Source organism: Canis lupus, chromosome 28 (genome assembly GCF_048164855.1).
Source record: "Canis lupus baileyi chromosome 28, mCanLup2.hap1, whole genome shotgun sequence".
Classification (NCBI taxonomy): domain Eukaryota; kingdom Metazoa; phylum Chordata; class Mammalia; order Carnivora; family Canidae; genus Canis; species Canis lupus.
Genome location: NC_132865.1, coordinates 8,496,576 through 8,514,801, shown reverse-complemented (window position 1 = coordinate 8,514,801; position 18,226 = coordinate 8,496,576). Strand labels below are relative to the sequence as shown.

Here is an 18,226-nt window from a genome sequence, read left to right as displayed (position 1 = left end):
TTTAGCCCCACTTCTCCCCTGAATGGCCTGGTATTTATACTTGCACAACTTTCTCTGAGTCCACATAAACATATGAACAATTATATAAACTAATACAGATTACTTTCTTTGTAACTGTTCAGTTTATAAAAATTTTCAACATATATTTTTACCTGCTATTTTTTTTATTATAAGAATTGTTAAAGGTTAAGATACATAGATTTTACTAATTTTAAACAGTATGTAAAAACTTAGACTTAATTGAATACACACACAAACACACGTTAATTAGTGGCCATTAAAAAAGACTCCAGTTGGGGGTTATTAAAAAGTGATACATTAAACTTATTGTAAATATATCTTTAAGGGGTCACCTAGGTGGCTCAGTTAGTTGAGCCTTCAGCTCAGGTCATGATCCCAGGACCTGGGATTGAGCCCTGCATTGGGTTCTTGCTCAGCGGGGAGTCTGCTTCTCCCTCTCCCTCTGCCTCTCCCCTCCACTGGTGCTCTCTTTCTTCCTCTCTCAATCTCTCTCTCAAATGAATAAATAAAATTTTTAAATATATATATATATCCTTAGGAATGCATTTTTCCGTAAGGTAGATCCTATGAGACAAGTGTCAGGATAAAGTATTTCATTTCATACAATCTTTGTTTATTTTAGTAAATATTGCCAGATTATTTCTCATTTTAAAAAGTTTTTAGAGTTTCCCGAGTTACGTATGAAAATATTACTCCAGTCTCATAAGTTAGAGTACTTTAATATTTCCAATCTGATAGATGAATAAACATTTCTCTATTAGTAAGGTTGAGAATGTTTCTTTTGTGTGTGATTTGTTTAGTTGTTTTTTTCTGGAAGTTATTTTTTTTTTGATAATTTGTCATTTTCTATAATTATTTGTTTTTGTTGTCCTATTTAGGTCAAATTATAGGTGTTATATATTTTAGGGATATAGTAAATTTCGTCACTTTTTTGTGTCATGTTTATTTTCTTTTCCATTTGTGAAGTTCCAATTTCTATACTATTAAATTTGCAGTTTTAACTATGAACACTTATATAATCCTTTTTATTTCCTAGTTTGAAAGTATAAAGATTCTCAATAACTTTTATCTTCCTGCTCTTCTCTTTGTATTTGCTGTTGTAAAAGTGTTTAAATCTATGTTATTTTACAGGTACCCTATATTATTTATTTTAAAAATATTGCATGCCAATAAATTTTATTTACATTTACCCATTTTTTATCAACTGTTTTGTATTTGTCTTTGGGTTTGGTATTGTTCCTTCATTTCTAAGAGTCACATCGTCCCTATTCTGGAAAATTTGGGACCAGTATCACTGATGTGATAATTACTCCTCTCCCATTATTTTTGGTTTCTTCTGGAAATCCTAATAGATATATGCTGAATGGCCACCATCTTTCTTTCACTTTTCTTAAAGTCTTATATCAAAATCCCTCTATATTTTATATGTTTTATTCTGAATGTTTTACTCATGGATATAATAATTCATTTCATGAATTATTTCTTAAGTTTTAACTAAAGTATCCGCTGAGTTTTTGTAATAATTGTTTTTTACTTATAAAAGTTTAATTTTATTCTTTTGCAAAATGCCTCCTTTTGCTTCCATCATGTTATACTCCAATTTTATAATCTAATATATTGATTGCATATAGCTTTTTTTAGGTTGTTCAATATTTTTTCAGGTTCTTTGTTGAGTTCCTCCCATAGGGGTTTTGTCACTTGTGAGGCTTGTAATTTTTTATTGTGATTTTGTTATTAACATGGATTGCTTCCTATGTGAATTCCTTTTATCCTCAATTCATACCTAAGGTTTTAAATTTGCATGTTCCTGGATTCTAGGTGTTTTACTAGTTGTGTAGCAGACTGTACAGTAATTTTTAAGCTAGGAGTCCTGCACTATGTGTAAATGTATACTATTCACCTACGCAAGTTATAGACCTAGGAACCTGATTTTGTGACAACTCTACCCAGTTCCCTAGCTAGATTAGTGGGTGGAGTTTTTGTTACCTCCATTTCACATAGAGGTGATTCTCCAAGGTCCTAGGCTTTAGGCAAGAGAGCTCAATTTCAATTCCTTACCTTGTATGGTCCTGGGTCTCATCTATTTCCACATGTATGACAAATCCTGGAACTTAACCCTTTAGGCCTGTATCCTAGTCTCATATCACTGTGAACCACTTTGGCTTCATCAGTAATTGTTTAAAATTCCTCTTTATTTCTGGACTTGCAGATTGAAGCTCAGCTATCCAAGCTCGAGCTTGGATAGAAAGAAAACAATTCAGCCTTTCTATGGATTTAAAATGGAAGAGTGGAGGTCCTCTTATATTATCTTAGCCATATAGACCTGATATTTTCCCAGAGAAGCTTCTCAATTTCATAGATATGTATTATCCATGGTATATATTTTCCCCCAGGCAAACATGAATATAGATCCTCTATGTAACTACGTATATTCTCATTATATCCTAATAATTACAATATTGTTCTAGTGTAACATTTTTAGCATGCTAAATATTTATTTTTTACATATTGTATTAGGAGACTCTACATGTGTGTATGTGTATATATTTATATACTGCATAACACTATATTAATTTTCATTATTACTACCAACGTGTGAGAATAATAAAATAAACAGAAGACCAGTGTACTTTTTTCTTCACTCTTTCAACAAATATTTATTGAATGGGTGCTATGTTTCAAGCATTATTCCAGGTACTTAAAATGAATCAGTGGATAAAACAGAAGATCTATCTTATAAGTTATTTCTTTCATGCTAGTGAAAAAGTGGAAGCTTTTCCTTCCTTTGGGAAGGTAGCATCGGGCAGAAGTATGACAGCCTTGCAAGACTGTTTAGATCCCCTTCTTTCACAGAGTTGGCATTTGACCTGCCATCATCCTTTTTGCAGACTCTTCGAGACTGCTTCTATTACCACCACTACTGGTATTTTTATGTTGATGAGTGATAATGAAGTTTAAATTACATCTGTATTTTTTACAGCTTGGACAGTGGAGTACCTTTGGGACTCTGGAAGTTGCAGCTCAGACTGAATCAGAAACAAAGGAGTACTCGGTGATCACAGAAGAAGACTGTGAAATTCTTAAAATCTCTGCAAAGAATTATGCGAGGTTAAAATCGGTATGAGCATACCTAATCTATATATTAACACAATATGTGTGTAAATTCAAGTTTTATCTCTAGACAGAAGATGTTCATATCTTTTTTATTTTTTAATATAACTTGACTTGGAGCCATAAAAATGTGGCTTATTTGATGAACATTATCTAAGCTTTTGATGATGATGGGTAGTTGAAGTGGAAAGAAAGATCTCCCTGGATATATTTTGTGTATATCTTTAGCACTTTTGGTTTTTCCTGAATTTAAAATCCATTCATTTATACATTCATTTATTCATGTATTCATTCAACAAACATATGTTTTGGATGTCAACAGCTTGTCATGTGTTAGGGATACCAGATAATCTTACAGACAGATCTCTAAATCTGTACAGTCCATCTGAGGAGAAAAAATACTTGGAAGTGATTGGTATGCTATTTCATTGCTTTAATAGACCCAGGGTCACATGAATAGGTGATCACAACTTAATTCTGACCCCTTAATTCAGCTACATTAAGATAACTTATTTACTTTATGTTTACTGATTTATTCTACTTTAGTCAACTCCAAAATGTTCCCTCTTTTTGATTTCTCCTTTCCTGATGACAGAGAAAGTTTATATAAATGACTGCATTGAAAGGCCCCCATTGTCCTTCTCTGCCAGCTTTTCTTGATAGGATCTAAGTCTGGAGCAGGTGCAACAAACCATTGACATCAGCTAGTTGTGTGCTCAGGTTGGAGGGAGATGAGGAGACATCCATCTTCTTGATTTAGGTCTCTAATAATATAAGTATCAGTTATTCAATATTATCAAGTATAACTTTTGAGTTTAGTCTTGACTATGACAGGATTTCTTAAAAATGCTAAAACATTTATGGAAGTCTAAAAATATTATGAAAGGTGGGAAAATATAATTTTAGTAGCAGATCTGAAGACTAAATTTCAGTATGATTATATGATTATAGAATGATGGTCCTACAAAATTCAAATGTATTTTATGCAATTTACATTCATATGACCTTTATTTTCTGTTATTGCCATTTATCTATCTGCTATTCATTTTTCCTTCTTTTTAAATGACTTTTTCAGGAAAAAATAAAACTTGAAAATAAGCAAAAGGTGAAATTAATTCGTAAATGTCCATATTATGAAGAATGGCCTACTTTATCCATATATGAATTAGTTGCACTCATTAAATGGAAAAAATTTCCACCAGGTCACAGTGAGTTTAATGCAATTTTGGATCATTTTCTTTACATAACGTATTATTGGAATTTATACTTTTTTATAATTTTAATGTTTTATATAATATTTATTCATATGAGTGTTTCCTTAATTTCTTAATGTAGACTTTTAATTGGACATTTAGCTTATTGCCTGTTTTTATTAAAAAATCATTCTGTATTGGCTTGAAAACTGATCTCAGAACTGACCTTATTTCCATATCCCTCTATACTTCTCCATGGCCCTGCCCTTCTTGCACCACCCTGACAGTTAACACAAGGACCATAAGGGGAAATGCAGTGAGAAGTTATATTCATTTTTCCTTTTCTTCTGATTGGAAACCTACTTAAGCAGCAAGTTTGCTTCTCTGTACCTGCACTGCACATTATTAGTGGAAAGATAGAGAAAAGGTGAGGCTGAGATAAGGGGTAGCAGCAGTGAAGCTGCCAACATTTCCAATATTTGGCATGGCAGGGTTGTATGGATTTCCTGCTTACATGTACACAAAAGGTGTAAGTGGCATTAAGTCATTTTGTACAACTGTTTCTGTCAATGAGAGCCCATTAAGTAAGAGATGTCACCTTCTATGGATTGAATGTTTGTGTCCCACAAAACTCATATTGAAGCCCTAATCTCCAATATGATGTTATTTGGAGGAGGGACCTTTGAGAGATGATTAAGTCATTAACGTGGAGCCCTTATGTATGGGCTTAATGCCTTTATAAGAAGAAACATAAGAGAGATTATCTCTTTCTCGGTCATATGAGGATACAAGAAGGCAGTTGTCTGCAAACAAGAAAGAGGGATCTTACCAGACACTGAATCTGCTGGCATCTTGATCTTGGACTTTTTCAGCATCCAAAACTGTGAGAAATAAATGTTTGTTGTTTAGGCCATCCAGCCTATGATATTTGTTGTATCAGCCCAAACTGACTAAGACACCAACATAAGAGGAACTGTGGGTAGATTTCCTTCAATAAGGAGATCTTTTGCCCTACAAGAGATAGCCACAAACAACAGAGAGAGGTTTGCAGCCTTGCTTGGTTTTTCTCTGTAGTGGAACAATGGATTATAATAGAAGAGATAGTGTTTGAGAGAAATACTTCCATTTCATACCTACAGAACCATAAATATGAGGGAAATGTTGGCAGGAGGAGAACATTTCTGAATTAAATTTAACCTTCTAAAAAGAATGAGTCTGAGTTGCAAATTCCATAATGTGACTGTTAATAAAAATATGGTGGAGTTAAGAAAAATCTGAGTAATATATCCTTTAAGGGAGTCACTGTGTAATAGAAAAGTGAGGTATAGCATAGAACCAATACAGAAGGTTCCTTTATTAGAAGAAAAGTAAATATCACTAGAGGCAAGATTATGCTTCAAAAACTGAGATTCTCTAATAAACTTGCTAAGTTTGGTGAGATGATAGCCCTTTACTAAGTTATTTCCAATTTTTTTCCAGTTCTTATTTTTATATTTTATTATCACTCTTAAAAACTAGTGTTTAACCCATATTTTTTAACCCATATTTATATATATTTTTTCTTTCTTGGAAAAGTTGAATTTTAGATGTATTTTTGTTCATGAAACATTTTTTTCTAATGAGTTATGAATGCCATTTTTGGCCAACAGTACATTTAAGAAAGCAAGTAGTACCTGACTTGGGAAAAATTAGGAATTGAGCACTTCTAAATTTAGCATATGTATTGTATAGAAACAATTTTTTAAAAAATATGGCTGTTTTGATTTATCATGGGTTCCTCCTTTTGTATCAGAAACAGCACATTTTGGTCCATGCCTCATTTCCAGGGCTATTTTGTATATAAAAAAAAATAATGTCTCAGTCTTGCCCATCTATAAGAATATTAATATATTTTAGGTTATTGTAAAGAAGGAAAGAGGGGCTCCTGGGCAGCTCAGTCAGTTAAGCGTTAGACTTTTGATTTCAGCTGAGGTCGTGATCTCAGGGTCATTGGATGAAGCCCCACACGGGGCTCTGTGCTCATTGTCTCCTCTCTCTGCTCCTCCCGCTGCTTGTGCTCTCTCTCTCCATTGCTCTCTCTCTCTCTCAAATAAATAAATAAAATCTCTTACAAAATAAAATAAAAAGGTTGAAAAAAACTGTAATCAAAAATATTTTCAATTATGTATGTGAGCTAAAAGAATGTGGAATTTTAGAAAGGGGAATAATTACGAGCTTTTAATGTATTTGATTACTAATGATGACTAATATGTGTCTCAGTCTAAAATATCAATCTAAAATTCTTAAATTTGGCATCAGAATTAAGGTAGTACTGATTTTCTTTAAAAGATTTTATTTATTTATGAGAGACACACATACAGAGAGAGAGAGAGAGGCAGAGACACAGGCAGAGGGAGAAGTAGGCTCCATTCAGGGAGCCCAATGTGGGACTTGATCCTGGGTCTCCAGGATCACACCCTGGGCTGAAGGCAGGTGCTAAACCGCTGAGCCATCCAGGGATCCCAAGGTAGTACTGAGTTGATGCAGTTTCTTAGACTAATATTGGGTTCAAGTTCTTTTTAGTAAATGCGTTTAAAAATAATGGTGGACTCTATTTATTGCAATGGACTGTGATTATGTTGAATAAGTCAAAAGTAGCATTATTTTCCCACTGATTCGCAAATATAAATATGTGGTGCTTACATTTATAAAGTTTTAAAAATCATTTGTCCTCCTTAGAGAGGAATGACAATTACAGTAAATGATCTTCAAAGCCTCTTTCAACCCTGAAATACTGTGGTTCTTATAAATAAACATACCTAGGTGAAGAATAAATTCTGTCAACCTAATCAGATTTTCTTATATGACAGTGACAAACTTGATATATCAAAGAGAAGCATTAGATGTAATACTTCTCGACTTTGCTCAAGATTTATTTTGAATTTTTATCAGAAAATGTAGAGGCTCTAGCTCAAATTATACTTTTATTATCTTGGTTTAAAATTAGCATGAGTATGATTTCCAAGGCATAATTATGTGTGTTTTGATCTTCTTTTAAGAATGTATATTGGATGAAGTTTCAGTGAGATTTAGTTAATTATTCAAAAGCTTGATAGAATTTAGAATTAATCCTTGGCAATCTATGAAATAAGTAAAGCTTATCTCTGGCTCTATTTCCTTTGTTAACTTCCTAAGTCTTCTTACTTTTGCTTCACATGCCCAGGGATCCTGACTATAATGAATGTGTACAATGCTGCTAGTAATTTGGGCATGTCCGGTTTGTATCACACCGATTAAAGTCTTCCCAGATGTTATTTATTTTTTCAAAGTAAGACTGGCTGGAAAAAGACAACCAGCTTTTCTCACTAATCAGCCTGTTTCTGTGGTTATTGTGTATAAGAAAAAAAAGTTAACTTGGCATCAGTAAACTCTTTATGAATATTTTATTGTTAAGGTGCTTATATCATTATGCTCTATCTTTTCCAAGCAGAATATGACATAGCAAACCATAACTAGAGATACTTAAAAAAAGTAACCAATTTAGCTCTGAAAGATACAATAGGACAATATAATAACAGTTAAAAAAAATCTCGTCTTCCCAAATGAAAAGTGGAGAGTTTCAGACACAAATATGTACTTTGAACCTCTACCAAACAGAAGTGTAAAGTTCTGGGCTCTAGATTCCAGTAACTCTTTGGCTTCAGGTTCTTGCATATCAAATAACTCTGTAGGGTTTTAAACTCTTTAGTTGGATTGCACATTCTTGAGCATCCGTAACCAGGCTTGTACTTTAGAGACGCTATTGATTTTGATTTTTCCCCCTCCATTCCTTTCTTATGGGCATCTTTTGTATTGACTGGATATTTTCCAATGTAATATATTAATTCATTTAGTGATTTCTTAATAGATTTGTTAAGAGCAGTTTTAGGGTCACAGCAAAAGTGAGCAGAAGGAACAGAGGTTTCACATGTACTCCTACCCCAATCTTGCATAGCATTTTCCCACTATTAATGTGCTCCATGAGACTAGTACATTTGTTACAAGTAATAAACCTACATTAAACCATCATTATCATTGGAACATCATCAGACAAAGCTCATAATTTCCTTTACGTCTCACTTCTGGTGTCGGACATTCTCTGAGTTGGATGAATATGTAATGATATTTATCCACCATCACAGTATCATATAATTTCACTGCCCTAAAAATCCTCTGCACTCCATACATCCATTCCCTACCCTTCCCTAACAACTGGCGACCACTTATCTTTTTGCTGTTTTTTTTTTAATGTTTTTGCTATTTCCAGAGTCTCATAGAATTAGAAACATACAGTATGTACCCTTTTTAGAATGTTCTCTTTCACTCAATAATATATATTTAAGGTTTTTCTATGTCTTTTTGTGGTTTAATAGTTCATTTCTTTTGAATGCTGGATAATATTCTCTTATCTGGATATTTATCCATCCATCTACTGAAGGAAATCTTTGTTGCTTCCGGATTTTGGAAATTTATAAATGAAGCTGTTATAAACATCCTTAGGCAGATTTTTGTATGGACATAAGTTTTCAACTTTGGGTAAATATCAAGGAGCACAGTTCCTGGATAGTATATTAATAGTAAGTTTAGTTTTGTAAGAAACTGCCAAACTGTCTTCTTAAGTGGCTGTACCTTTTTGCATTCCCATCATTAGTGAGAGTTCATGTTATTCCACATCTACATAAGCATTTGGTGTCGTCAGTGTTCTGGATTTTGTCCACTTAAGTAGATGTGTAGCGATATTTCACTGTTGTTCTAATTTGCGTTTCCCTGATAGAATTTGAATGAAGCATCTGCTCACATGTCTATTTCCAATCTATACATCTTTTTTTGGTGAGGTGTCTGTTAAGGTCTTGGCCCATCTTTTAATCAAATTTTTTGGTTATTGTTAGGAGTTGTTTATTTTGGATAACGGTGCTTTTTCAGATATATCTTTTGCAAATATTTTCTCCCCAGCTGTGCCTGGTCTTCTCATTCTCTTGACATTTTTCTTGATAGTTGGGCATGAGGTACTTTGTAAATACAACTTCTTTTTTTTTTTTTAACACAACTTCTTTAAGTAGGTTTTAGTAATATGGTCATAAGGTTTAGGGGAAGAAGTGTTTTATAGTCTTATGATTAGGGCTCAGTGTTTCAGTGGGCTTATGCCTCAGGAATGGGACTTTCACTTATACTTCTTAGTCTTCTCCACCCATCTGCACCCCCACATTAGATTGGACAGGATGGCCGGTGTGGGCTGAAGTTAGTTACTTCCCTTCTCTAGTTCAGTTAGGATCTGATAAAACCCCATTAGGTTAGACTGGTTAACTAGCTTCCCCTGAGGGCAAGCCTTGTTAAAAACAGAGTGCCTTGCTTATTTCATGCCAGAAACATGAGAAATTTTTCTCTAATATATATTGTAGGAACTTAGTAAAGATCCAGGAGATAAAACTCACGAAAGTGTGGGGTCTTCTGAATCCTGGGTCCCCTTGGAATTTTTTTTTTATTTTATTTTTTTTCCCTTGGAATTTTAAGCTCAGATTTGTCCACAGTGAAGCTTCAGCAGTTTGTCAAGTACAGTTTAGATTTTCCTACCCCCAGCACTGGTTTCTAAGGAGGTTTCTTTTCTGCTAAGTTGTGATTCTTTGTATTTGCTGGTTAGTCTCTCCAGTTTGTGGGGGCAGCAGCTTGCCCTTTGACCTCATTCCTCTTACGAGTTAAAAATTCTTAATTTTTCAAGGTTTTTTTTTTTTTTTAAGTCTTTACTTGTTAGAATGGAGTACTGACTCCCAAGTTCCTTGAAAGCTAGATCAGAAAAACTGATTTTTCACTATTTTTGTTATTTCCTTTATGTTTGTTCCAGGGCTAATAAAATATATCTCAACTTATCAGAATCTACTTCAGATTTTTACTAACTTAATTCCAGCTAGATATAGAAATATTACAATATATAACTTGATTTTCATTCTTTATGTGCTATTATCATTATACATATCACATTTATATATGTTCAGATTGAACAATAAATTGTTATTATATTATCTAATCTTACATATCTTAAAAGAACTGTGAGAAGAAAGTAGTGCAAGTATATTTTTATAGTGTTTGTTATATTAAATACCTTATTTACCATTTCTAGTTATCTTCATTTATTCCTGCGGATCTGATATACCATCTGATATCCTTTCCTTAGTCCAATATTAGTTTATTCCAACCTGCCACCTTGTGTTGTTATTGGTGAATGTATACACATCTATATTACAGACCTCGAATCAGGATTGTGTACCTATTATTTCACACAATCACTCTCCAAGTCATTTAAAAGAAGAAGCAGCAATGTGCACTTATGCTGACTTTTATAATTATATATTTACCTTTAACAGTACTTTTTAATTTTTCTAGCAGATTTGAATTTCTGATTGGTATTGCTTACTTCCAGTCTGAAGAAGTTCCTTTAGTATTTGTGATAGCAACAGATAATGTCAGATTTATTTAAACTGGGGCTGTTTCTCCTTTTTGAAAGATATCTTTGTTGATAGTGTTGATATTCTGTTTTTGGCACACTTTGAATACATTATTCATTGTCTTCTAGTTTCAAGGGTTTTTTGTTGTTGTTGTTGAGAAGTGAGCTTTTTGTCTTACTGTGGCTCACCTCTAAGTGATGAGTCATTTTTCTCCTGTTGCTTTTGAGATTTTCTCCTTGTCTTTGACATGTACCATTTTTACTAGAATGCTTCTTACCCAGCCCCAGAATCCTGTCACCACTTTAACATCTTCTCTCCTCTTGTCCCCACTTTCCTTTCCCACAGTTTATACTATATCATATACACTCAACTATACTGACTGGTACTAAAATAAAGTTTATCTTATCGTTCAACTCCTTAGCATATTTATTCTTCTCATTGTTATTAAGATACAAAATCCTTAATACAGTTTAAAAGACCAGTTGCATCCGGGTCTTGCCTGTGTCTCCAAGTTTTATATTGAGTAATCTTTTTTTCCTGTTCACGTTTCAGTCATTCTGGATTTTTATGACCTTTATTACTCCTTCCTCTCAAGATCTTTACAAATGCTGTTTCCACTTCTTAGAGTAATTCCTCAACCTTCACCTCATTGAATTTACTTATTGTTAAGATCATTTTTCTTATACCAACTTAGATTCTACTGATGTCACTCTACTCTGGGAGACTCTATTCATTCCATTCTGAGGGTTCAGCAAACTTCTATAAAAGGCCAGATAGTAAATATTTTAAGTTTTGCAAATCATGTATAGTCTGTTGCTGTTCCTTCCCACTTCCTACTCTCCTTCCTCCTCTTCTTCTTTGTCCTATTCTTCTAACTCTTCTTCTTTTTCTTCATCTTCTCCTTTTCAGCCTCTTTAAAATTATAAAATATGTTTTTAGCTGGAGGAATGTACAGAAATAAGTCTCAACCCAGATTTGACCCATGGGCTAAAATTTGCTAACCCCTGTTCTATCTTAGCTTGCATCATGTTATTTACCAATAAGCTATGAGCTGGTTTTCTTACTAGATTTCACACTCCTCTGGAACATGTCCATCGCATTTTTCAGTACACAAGAGAGTACCTAGAATTTGTAGGTCTTTATATGTTGAATGAAAGGTTGAATGAATATTTCGAAGTCAGTGTTTGCCTTGAGCTAAAGTTATGGCACATTTCTTCCAGGAGTAAATAATTCAACTCTTTGCTGCTCAGTATGTGTGGATTAGCATATATTTTCTCTATACAAGGGAAAGGTATTAACTAAATAAATCTTAGTATATTTGGACATACTTTTGTTGTTAAGTCTCAATTAAAACAAAATTTGTTGCTTCATTCTATCTTTGAGTAGAAATTTAAGGGGATTATATGATTACAATCAGCCAACAATTAAGAATGCTGATGGGTCACAGTGTTTTAAACCCAAGTATAATTAAAGCTAACCTTAACTTGAGATGATATCAAATAAGACAAGCATTAGCATGGTATTAAGGGCCACACCAATTAAAGGCAGTTGAAAGAATATTCTCTTCAAAGAAATCACAAGAAGCAAAAATTTGTAGACTATCAATTATTCATTTTTATTTTTAGCCATTATATTCAAATTTATGAACTATATATATGCAGCCCACTATCTATAACATAATTAGGAATGGAATGATTACTGATAAATATAGTTCAAGTTTAATTGCCTTCCTACTTTTTATATTTGTCATTGTATACACTGTTTTTATAAATATCACTATAAGAAACATTTTCTTAGCATGATAGATACCGCTGATTATATTTTCTCAGTGCCCCTTTCAAATACCTTTAACCTGCCTTCCTTTACTGTAGAGGCTAGAAAAGCTAAAGACTACATCTCCTAGAAACTTTTTTTTATAAAGATTTTATTTATTTATTCATGAGAGACACAGAGAGAGAGAAAGAGAGAGAGAGAGAGGCAGAGACATAGGCAAATGGAGAAGCAGGCTTCATGCAGGGAGTCCGACATGGGACTTGATCCTGGGACTCCGGGGTCATGCCCTAGGCTGAAGGCAGGCGCTAAACTGCTGAGCCACCCAGGATCCCTCGTAGAAACTTTTTTGAAAATATTTAATTTTGACTATGGCCTGAATTCTTTCCAACAAATTTGGTTATACAACATTTGGAAGAAGTCAGGGAGCAGGTCTTTTTACAGGCATAGCAATGAGGGTTGTGGTTCTGATTTTGCCCCTAGCTATAAAAGCGATGTGCAGGAGAGGGGCTTCCTTTAGAAGAGCTCTATATTGTGGGTGGGCCTTTCATTGGCTAATTTTTTTTTTATTGTAGTATTGACACCTGGTTTCATGGTCCTCCTAGAGCTTCCTAATGCCTTCTGATAAACCCTTTTCTATTTAAACTTAGATTGAGTCTGTGTTCTGTACTTCGGAACCAAAAATAGTACTCTAATCATCCATTCTATCGAAGTTGGTCTCTTTTGTAAGTGCTTTTTAACAATTTCTTAATTTGGTTTTAATCAATTAATATTTTTATTGAGCATCTATTATATACAAAGCATTGTGTATGCTTTTGTGGAAATTAAAAGAAATGCATTCAAAAATTATATAAAATCAAATATTTGAGTAGCTACAATGAATTTATTACTGTGTAGGGTACTTTGACTAGATTTGATTTTAAGAGATTTAATAATTAAAAAAAATAATGACTGATTTTAAAGTAATGAGATGGATCACAAATATCTTTCATTAAAATACTTTTCAGTAACTCATGGACATATACATTATTTACAATGATAAATGTTAAATGACTATCTCTTAACAGATACAGTAGAAATTAAATGGAAGAAAGTATTTTTATTGGATATAGTTGGGCAGAGGGTAGGAATGATAATTCTAGGAAAGAAAGAAAAAATAACATAAGGCAATATATGCCTTGCAGATGATTCAGGAGAGTGGATCAAAGAACCCAGCTAAGGTCAGGTGCTTATTTGTAATCATTACAAACTCAGACCAAACTATAAATTGTCTGAGGCTTTTTAAATGCCATATTCATGTACTTGTGCTTTATCTTATAGCTACCATGGTATCATTAAAGAAGTTTTATTAGTAAAAGATACCTAGTAAAAGTTTTAGAAGAATGAATCAGTCTAAGCAATATGATGATGGTTGAAAGGATAGAGGCAGTAGAAAACCAGGAAAACAATTAAGAATCCATTTTGATAGTACAGAGGCAGAGAGATTAAAGACAACAGTGATACTAATAATGGAAAGAATTTAATGTGGGAGCCATTTTAGTTATTCAGAGTATTGTATGGAATAGACCTTTTCAAATCCATTTTCTCTATTCCTTAGTACCCTTGGCAGTCTGCACTTGCATGGGTTGCTTTATTTCATTTTTAATTTCAGCCAGAGTGCTTTATTGCTTCATAAATGTATGCATAGCTGTGTGTGTCAGCCTAAACTCCTACTACAAACACCAGACAGGATTCTCAAGTACAATTTAAGTGAAGCTGTGCTCTCACCCACCACCTCAAAGTTAGAACAAAATTTTCCTAGTATTTCCCAGAGATATTTGAATACAGACCACCCTATCTCCTCTCCCAAGACTCTTGTGAGTACAAGCCATTATTTATAAATGTTCATGAGAGTTACTTTTCATCCTATCCCGGAACTCAAGCTAAACGTAACTTTCTCAGTGACTTATTAACTATGGACAGATATTTGTAACTCATGTTTTCATTGATATATATTTGTAATTTATGTTCTCATTATGTAGCATGTTTGATTTTATTCCCCAACTTGTAAGAGAATACATTTTTCCTTCCTTTTCATTTTAGTCCTTAAAACTCATGCCCTTTAGTTGTTGCCATTAGCAAATATTCCCAAGACTGCTAAAGGGCCTGCTCACCACTTGATCTTTCAGCTTCATCTTTAATTTTTATTTTTACTAAAGGACTTATGGTGGTGACATTGATTATCTTTAGATACAAATTCAGATTATGTGTTTTTATTACTTTATTTTCTAAATTTATTTGCCAAGTTCACTTAAGTATGATCCTGTATTTCTACTTGTATCTTTCTATATTACAATTTCTTTCGTAATGCAAGAAAATTTAATTTTCTCCCATGAAACTTCTGCTTTTTTAAAAAAATCTCTTTCCTCATGATTTAATTGTACATCTTTCTGCATATTTGGAAATATGCAACTACCAGGTAAAATTTAGTAATTTTAACATTCTATGAAAACAACTTCTACTCTTATAATCATAGGAGCTTTAATAATTTATCTCAGAAATATTATGGATAGAAATATCATTAAATATGTTTCTGTTAATTTTCATTATAAATTTTGTTTTATTTCATAATTTTTTGCCCATATATAAAACATTGGTATCTAGATGCATGTACATGAGATCTTTAAAACTAAATCATAATTTTATTAGAGTCTGGATGCAAAGTCCTAAAAATTTAACCAATAGAAGTAAAATGCATTGCTATTAAAACCTAAATATATTGGTTGCTTGAAAATATCTGGAGAAGTTCTGATTTGTTAGACACAACTCACATTTGAAAAATTCCAAGTATCTGGGTGGCTCAGCTGGTTAAGCTTCCAACACTTGACTTGGGCTCAGGTCATGATCTCAAGGTTGTGAGATCTCAAGGTCTGAGCATGCCCTATGCTCAGAGAGATGTCTGCTTAAGATTATTTCTCTTTCTCTCTCTCTCCCCTCCATGCTCGCTCTCTTTCTTTTTCTGTAAAATAAATAAATCTGAAAAAATTGCAAGCATTTTAACAGCTTGATAAATACAAATATAAATTTTGTAGTTAGATTATACCTTTTATTATTGTGGCAGAAAAAATGACTCCCCACAGATAATATTTACTTCCTAATCCTTGAGCTTGTGAATATTACCTTATATGGCAAAAGGTATGGTAACCTTAGGGCTCTTGAGAGGAAGACCTTGGGATGCCTGGTTGGCTCAGTGGTTGAGCGTCTGCCTTCAGCTCAGGGCATGATCCTGGAGTCCAACAATAGAGTCCCATATTGGGCTCCCTGCATGGAGCCTCTTTCTCCCTCTGCCTGTGTCTCTGCTTCTCTCTGTGTGTATCCCATGAATAAATAAATTTAAAAAGTCTTAAAAAAATAAAGAAAGAAAGGTTCTTGAGAGGAAGACCTTATCCCAGATTAACCAGGTGGGCCTTATCTGCCATCTACACAGATCTTCTTATCTTTATAAGAAGAATTCAAGGGAGATGTCATTGAGACACAAGTAGAAGAGAAAGTGATGGGGTGATGGATTGGAGTGATGAGCCAGCAGACAGGGAGTGTTAAGGCATGCCAGCAACCACCAGAGGCTAAAAAAGGGAAGAAATAGATTCCTTGCCTAGTGATTCTTCTGGGGGAGCGCCCTGCTGACACCTTGATTTCAGAAATCTAGCCTCTAGATCTACCAATAAATAAGCTTCACAATTTAAGCCACCTAGTTTGTGACAATTTGTTGCAGTAATTGCAGGAAACTAATGCAACTATGCACTATAAAACCATTGTTTTTGTTCTCAATTGATTTGGCAATTTGACAAAGATCTATTAGTATCCATAGAATACATCCAAACATGCTTTGTAAGAAGTATGTAGTTCCATTGTTGACTTCAAATTTAGCCCTATAATTGTAGTAACACTACGATAAAGGTGAACAATATCTTAAACAATTACACAAAGTAAAAAAAATTGCTCATTTAAATAATTATCCAGTGGGTAGATGGAAATTAAATTAAAATAAATTAAGAATTTATTTAATTCAAATCCTTTGGAAACAGGATACAATGAAATACCTTTTAATAATAGAACATTCATCTATTCAACTTTTTCATGAGTAAATAGAACTTTTCTTGAGAAGCTGAGGCAATGCTCAAGCTCTTTATAGAGCACTTTCTTCCACTTCTTTCTACTTCCCACATAAAACTGTTGTCTCTTTTATTTTGTCATTGTAAAAATTATAACCTTCTAAACTAAACTCCCACATGCACCATGTCGACCAACCACAGAGCTCTGTAAAGCTTCAGTTCTAGTGGAAATAGCATAAGATCTCTTTTAGCAAACAGATCAGAGCACATCTAGTTAAAACTTGCCATACTTTGGCCAAGGTCCAAACACTGCCCACCACAGGCAAGGAGAACCTCTGCAGAGGACTGACCTAAGGGATAGAGCAGCCAAAACACAGCAGCAGAGTGTACACAGCACATCAGAGACACTGAAGTGCCAGGCCTGGACACTATATAAACTCTTCTTCATAAAGCTATGACTCTCAAGAAGAGGAAACACAACAGGCTTTACTACCATACAGAAGAAAACAGATCTAGACAAAATGCCAAGATGGAGGAATTGATCCCAAAAGAAAGAATAAGAAAATGTAATAGCCAGAATTCTAATCCAAAGAGATATACGTAACATGCCTGATCCAGAATTTAAAGCAATAGTGACAAATAAGTACTTGCTCAAGAAAAACATGGAAGACATCAGGGAGACCATTTCTGCAGAGATAAAAGAGCTAAAAAACAATCAAGCCAAAATGAAAATGCAATAACTGTGACTCAAAACCAACTAGATATAATGACCACAAGGATAGAAGAAGCAGAGAAACTTAAGTGATAGAGAGAATTGTGGAAAATAATGAAGTTGAACAAAAGAGAGAAAGAGGAAAAATGGATCTCGAGAGTAGATTTAGGGAACTCAGTGACTCCATCAGATATAATAACATTCATATCATAAGAGTTCCAGAGAAGAGAAAGAAAAAGGAGAAGTTTTATTTGAGGAAATAATAGCTGAAAACTCTTTTAATCTGGGAAAGGAAACATATCCATATCCAGGAGGGACAGAGAACTCCCATAAAAATCAATAGGGCAGCCAGGTGGCTCAGGGGTTTAGTGCTGCCTTTGGCCCTGGGTGTGATCCTGGAGTCCCAGGATCGAGTCCCGCATCGGGCTCCCTGCATGGAGCCTACTTCTCCTCTGCCTGTGTCTCTGCCTCTCTCTCTCTCTCTCTCTCTCTCTGTGTGTGTCTCTCAGGAATGAATAAATAAAATCTATAAAAAAATCAACAAAGCAGGCCAACACCAAAACATATTGTAGTTAAATTTGCAAAACATAGTCATAAATTAAAAATCCTAAAAGTAAAAAGACAAAAGAAGTCCCTAACTTACAAGGGAAGACCCATAAGGCTAGCAGCAGATCTATCCACAGAAACTTAGGAAGCTAGAAGACAGTGGCATGATATAGTCAATATGCTGAAGGGGAAAAATCTGCCACCAAGGGTACTCTATCCAGCAAAGCTATCATCAGAAAATAAGGAGAGATAAAGAGTTTCCTAGACAAACAAAAACTAAAGGAATTTATGACCACTGAATCAGCACTGCAAGAAATACTAAGG

General features: G+C 33.9%; 1 protein-coding gene across 16 annotated transcripts in view; it reads left to right on the top strand.

Moving 5' to 3' along the window:
* Positions 1 to 18,226, top strand: part of CNBD1 (cyclic nucleotide binding domain containing 1) — a 531,858-nt gene that overhangs the window by 332,040 nt on the left and 181,592 nt on the right. For all 16 annotated transcript variants that reach the window (XR_012019914.1, XM_072804016.1, XM_072804017.1 and 13 more), the window contains 2 exons: positions 3,002 to 3,139; positions 4,208 to 4,340. Coding sequence is in view for 15 of the 16 variants with exons in the window: in XM_072804016.1 (XP_072660117.1) it covers positions 3,002 to 3,139; positions 4,208 to 4,340 (271 nt within the window). In the remaining variant the exon portion in view is untranslated. The remainder of the gene's footprint in view (positions 1 to 3,001; positions 3,140 to 4,207; positions 4,341 to 18,226) is intronic.